The sequence below is a fragment of the Nomascus leucogenys genome, chromosome 10 (assembly GCF_006542625.1).
Source record: "Nomascus leucogenys isolate Asia chromosome 10, Asia_NLE_v1, whole genome shotgun sequence".
In the NCBI taxonomy this organism is placed as follows: domain Eukaryota; kingdom Metazoa; phylum Chordata; class Mammalia; order Primates; family Hylobatidae; genus Nomascus; species Nomascus leucogenys.
The window spans coordinates 36,430,547-36,436,546 of NC_044390.1; the positions used below are offsets into that span (position 1 = coordinate 36,430,547).

Genomic DNA, 6,000 nt, shown 5'->3' on the forward strand with positions numbered 1-6,000 from the left:
TGTCCTGATCATTTCCTCCACTAAAAAAAAAACAAAAAACAAAAAAAACCCTAACCAAAGATTCAGGCTGATATGAACAAAACCAGGTAAAATCAAAGCTTTTAAAGGAGGGTGGGTGTGGTGGCTCATGACTGTAATCTCAGCACTTTGGGAGGCTGAGAGGCAGGTGGATCACTTGAGGTCAGGAGTTCAAGACCAGCCTGGCCAACGTGGTGAAACCCCGTCTCTACTAAAAATACAAAAAATTACCTGGTATGCGCCTGTGATCCCAGCTACATGGGAGGCTGAGGTAGGAGAATCACTTGAACCCGGGAGGCAGAGGTTGCAATGAGCCAAGATTGAGCCACTGTACTCCAGGCTGGGTGACAGAGCAAGACTCTATCTCAAAAAAAAAAGAAGAAAAAAGAAAAGAAAGAAAGAAAAGCTTTTAAAGGAAGCAATAGGCTTGTAGGTCAGCTGAAAAGAAATTAGTAAGTTGAGAAAATAATTCTACTTGTAAATAATCTTGATATCCAAGGAGGATGTTAAATACACACTTGGGACAAAGGGAAACAGTTAACTCTTTACCCTTGTGCCCCATGAAAAGGATGGTGGCAGAAACATCTGCTGCTTCCTTCTCTTGACTTACATTGCCAGATAAAGTACCCATCTGTCCTTATTTCATTTTGTAATTCTTGGCAACAGCATTCACAACGCTGGTCTCTGTCAACAGGCATTGGATAACTCAGCCTGCAGGACCAAATCTGTTGCTGGCCCAGAGGTCTGGCAGATTGTTACATGCATTGCACAAAGGCTGCATTTTAGTGGTGGATATCAGTGTTTTCAGTGTGGGCACCACAAAACATCTTAAGTCACTCATATAATTGTCTCTTGTTTTTTCTCAGATTACAGTCCCTGGATATGATCCACACCTCACAAAGGTGATTATTCCAGAGAAATCCCAGAACTTCAGTGCTCTTAAAAAGGATATTCTACTTCCATTCCAAGGGCAATTGGATTCTATCCCAGTATCAAATCCTTCATGCCCAATGATTCCTCTATACAGAAATTTGCCAGACCACTCAGCTGCAACAAAGCCTAGTTTGTTCTTATTTTTAGTGAGTCTTTTGCACATATTCTTCAAATAAAGTAAAATGTGAAACTCAACCCACATCACCACCTGGAATCAGGGATTGCTCATTGCAGGTTACTGCAACCCTAACTCACTCTAGTGGGACCTTGACTGGAGAAACTCCATCATCTTCCTGAAGAAGAGAAATGGATGTTTCCAAATTCCACAATAAGCAATATGTGGTGATAATGAAAAGAATGATTCAGTCTTGACGATGAATGGAAGACACTTACCTAACAAATACTGCTCATTTACACTGAAATTAATCTTGAAGTAGTCTTAAAATGCGTAAGAAGTTAAAACTTGAAAAGCAAAAAAATGCCTGCAAAAAGAAGATCATTTTGTATACAGAAAACCAGATGAATATAAGCAAATGAAGATGAACATTTATTGATCTTCTACATACAAGACTTCACCATAAGGCCAGGAGCAGTGGCTCACACCTTGTAATCCCAGCACTTTGGGAGGCCAAGGTGGGCGGATCACCCTGAGGTCAGGAGTTCAAAACCAGCCTGACCAACATGGTGAAACCCTGTCTCTACTAAATATTAGCAGGGCGTGGTGGTGGGCAACTGTAATTGCAGCCTTTTGGGAGGCTGAGACAGGATAATCGCTTGAACCCTAGAGGTGGAGGTTGCAGTGAGCCGAGACAGCGCCGTTGTACTCCAGCTTGGGCAACAGAGTAAGACTCTGTCTCAAAAAACAAAACAAAACAAAACAAACACCTCACCATGAGTGCTATATGTGAATAGATATTAAGTGCCATATATAATTCTCAGAAGAAGGGAGAAATGATCATAGGACTGGGAATTGTTTTGCAAACGTTCTAGGAGATGTGAGAGAGAATATGTAACCACATCTTAGTGGCCCAAGAAAATACAGGTCTGAAGGGGTAAGATTGTGTCTCTATAGAGGTTCAAAGCATACAGGTCAATTAAGTAAGCCCCTCTCCCTCCAGAGCCAAGTTTCCCTAGCTTTTGGCACCTGGATGCCACAGTCCTCCATTAGGCTGATGACTCCAAACATGTAACTCTAGCCTCTTGCCTGAGCTTCAGACTCATGTCCCACTGCCCCCAGGACACATCCAACTGGATGTGACTCACAGGTACCTCAAACCCATCATGTGGAGATACTCATCCTGTTCCCCCTAGAGCTGCTCCTGCTGCATTCTCTCTCTCAATTACTTGGACCACCAAGCTAGGAACCTGGGAGTCATCCTTGATACTTTCTCTTCCTCCTTAATCCCGTGTATTCAGCAAGTAACTAAAGGTTGGTGTTGGCCGGGCATGGTGGCTCATGCCTGTAATCCCAGCATTTTGGGAGGCCAAGGCAGGCAGATCACTTGAGGTCAGGAGCTCGAGACCAGCCTGGCCAACATGGTGAAACCCCATCTCTACTAAAAAAAAAAAAAAAAAAAAAAAAAAAAAAAAAAAATTAGTCGGGCCTGGTGGTGTGTGCCTGTAATCCCAGCTACTGGGAAGGCTGAGGCAGGAGACTCACTTGAACCCGGGAGGCAGAGGTTGCAGTGAGCCGCGATTGTGCCATTGTACTCCAGCCTGGGTGAAGAAGTGAGACTCTGTCTTAAAAAAAAAAAAACTGGTGCTGATAAATATCGATGAATTCTGCTCTCTGCTCTCCATGGTTGTCAACACTGCAGCGTTGAGGCCTCATAGCTCACCTGCACTGCTGCAACAGCTTTACTGGTCCCTTGCTCCCAGCCTTCTCCTCTTCAGTCCATCCTCCACACAGCACTGGGGAAGAGGAGCCACTTGAAACAAAAGTCAACAACTGGCTGTAGTTCCTAAACGCAGAGCTGTTTGTGTCCCCTGTATCTGGAATGCTATTATGACCCACTACATTTTTTCTTTCCTACCCCTCTTAAAACTCAGTTCAGGTAGCAGCTCCACTAGGAAGCCTTGGCTGACCATAATCCCATTCAATTCCATTCCACCTCTTCGCAGGCAGTCTGGGGTTAGGGACCCTTTCTGTTTGCTCCCCAAAATAAACTGGTTATCTCTAGTATTGGATTTACAACATTGTATTATAATCTTCTGCTTCCATGTGTGCCTTCTCTAGTAGAATGTGAGCTCTTTGAGGCCAAGGTCTATTTAATTTGTTTGAAAAATTCATTGTTATATCCTCAAAGCCTAGCACATAGTAGGTACTGAATGAATGAATGAATGAACAAGGGGTGCCAGGAGACCGCTACTCCCAGTCTTCCCAGAAACTGCCTAGGGCTTTGAGTCATTTTATGAAGCTAGGTCTTATGTGTAGGCAACCTCCAGCTCACTATGAACACTGACAGAAGAGTGTTTTCATGTCTATAATCAAGAATTCCAGATACATTCCTTTTACTGGACCTTGAATTGATCCTAAGGTTGGTAGTAAAGGTATTATATTACCTCTTAACAGCACTACAAACTACCTTTTTTTATCAGAAAAAAATTTTACCATTAGGACTCAATTTGAAGTACTAATGCTTCTCAAGTTCTCTACTATGAGAGTTACCCTGTATTAAACCGTTACCTATAAGAATTAAGGGGTAAAGCACTAAACAGAAAAGAAAAAAAAATAGCAACTCTGGTGAGCGATTTCCTTCCTTCCTTCCTTCCTTCCTTCTCCTCTTCCCAATTTCCTCCCTTCCTTCCTTCCTTCTCCTCTTCCTACTTTCCTCCCTCCTTTCTTTCCCTCTCCTCCCCTTCTCTCCCTTTCCCTCCCCTTCCCTTCCTTTTCTTCTTTCCTCCCCTCCCCTCCCCTTCCCTCCCCTTCCCATCCTTCTTTCTCTTTTTTTTCTTAATCCCCAGTGTGATAGTAATATAGGCCGATTTCTAGAAGTGTGGTGTATTACTCATGGAAAGTGAGTTGCCTTGGTTCTTACTTTCAATTGAAAGTTCTATGGGATCTAGAAATGAAACATACTGGCATGGAGAGTGAGAACCACAAAGGAATGAAGAGCTACAGGAGCATTTAGGCCATTTCTATGCCAAGCTTATTCTACATGCACAAAATCATACATGTTGATATAAACAAAATTTGGAGGCTTCTTTAAACCACTTATAAAATCTGGTAATTTGTGCAGCAGCAATAGATAACCAAAAAAAATCTCATAATAATCTGAATATCTTGATCATTTTTATTTAAAGCAGTAATTATATACTTGAAAGTACATAATATAATATTGCAAAAATGACTTTGGTATATTACAAATAAAAGAATGTAAGATGAAACTTGATTTGCTATCAAGCCCCAAGCAATTTTTCAACTGGGCATTGAATTCTAACTTTTCTAAGATAGCAATTTTTGAAGGGACACAAACTAAAATCTGAATTAGTTCATGAGCCTTAATGTAAATCTCTTGCTGAAATAATGTTTTTAAAATCAGAATTTAGTATCAGACTCAAAATCATTTAAAGACTAACAAAACACAATCATGGTATTCTAACTGTGGTCAAACCAGGTACGCAAACCACCTCCCTGCCCAACACCTTTCCTGCTTTTCCCCTCCCTCTTGGGCTGGTGGTTATGCTCCTCCAGGTCTAGTTCAGCTATAATTCCTTTTATAGAGAAACCAACCTGATACACACTTTCATGATGGGAGAAAAATGTGGGAGTGAAATCATATTTAGAAAGCAGCAGTCAGGCACGGTGGCTCATGCTTGTAATCCCAGCACTTTGGGAGGCTGAGGCAGGCGGATCACTTGAGGTCAGGAGCTCGAGACCAGCCTGGCCAACATGGTGAAACCCCATCTCTACTAAAAAAAACTACAAAAATTAGCCGGGTGTGGTGGCAGGCACCTGTAATCTCAGCTACTTGGGAGGCTGAGGCAGGAGAAATCGCCTGAACCCAGAAGGCGGAGGTTGCAGTGAGCCAAGATCACATCACTGCACTGCACTCCAGCCTGGGTGACAGAGCGAACCTCCGTCTCAAAAAAGAAAAAAAGGCAGAAGCCCTGGATTCAAATCCACCACACACTCAGAAGCCCTGGATTCAAATCCACCACACATTCAGTTTATCTGTAAAATGGAGACATCCCCCCCCCGCCCCCCGCCGCCGCTGAACGGTGATTCTGTGACTGTTAGAAACAGTGGTAAGAGATGCTACATTTTTGGTGCTTGTTCAGGTGGAGGAAAGATAGTTAACACTCAGGTAATAACTATTTTGAAGGCAGTATAATATACCTTCTTAAAGAGTATACCTACTCAAATGTTGGTAAATATTGACATGACAATCTAAATGGCAAAGAGCATTTTAGAAAAACATTAAGTCCCTGCAGATAAATGACAGTGTTGATTTGGATGCTTAATTTAATTACATTCAGACTTGAACTGTTGGATGTATCAGAAATGTTAAAAGCTTTTTCTCAACATTTCCAAAAGTCTTTCCAAGAAATCAATGTTATGTTTTGTTCCAGAAGAAAATTTGCATTTGTGATCTGTTTCTAAAAATGGTGTAAGTTAGCTCTGTTTAGAAAGTAAAAATATCTGATGTTAGATTGGAAGTATCTCTTCCTGGGGAATCCAGAAAGATAAGCATAGTATATTGTTTTATTGCAACAGATAAGTTGCTTATTGAGAAGTCTGGTTGTTATTCTATATGGTAACAATACAGTTGATGTATATTTTATGATAGATCCTTTATATTTTCCTCATGACTTTAGAAGGGGGAAGGGGGAGAAAATTAGGATGACCAGACTAGTTAAAGAGCATTGAAAGCCCACAGTACTGTAGCTAAAGTAGAAGTTTGGGTTTGTTACAGACTTTACATTATATCAACTAATAAGCAGATACTGTACAGTATTGCTCACCATTTTATCATACGTTTGCATATGAACTACTCCATAGCCTTTTATAGATGTTTTATAGCTGACTTTACCAGTTTTCCTGGTAAC

At 41.4% G+C, this 6,000-nt stretch overlaps 1 protein-coding gene across 1 annotated transcript in view; it reads left to right on the top strand.

The window, feature by feature from the left end:
- Positions 1 to 4,164, top strand: part of CPM (carboxypeptidase M) — an 80,277-nt gene extending 76,113 nt beyond the window's left edge. Inside the window, exon 9 of the mRNA XM_030820010.1 lies at positions 885 to 4,164. Coding sequence (XP_030675870.1) covers positions 885 to 1,127 — 243 coding nt within the window. The 3' untranslated portion in view covers positions 1,128 to 4,164. The remainder of the gene's footprint in view (positions 1 to 884) is intronic.
- Positions 4,165 to 6,000: the final 1,836 nt, after the last annotated feature.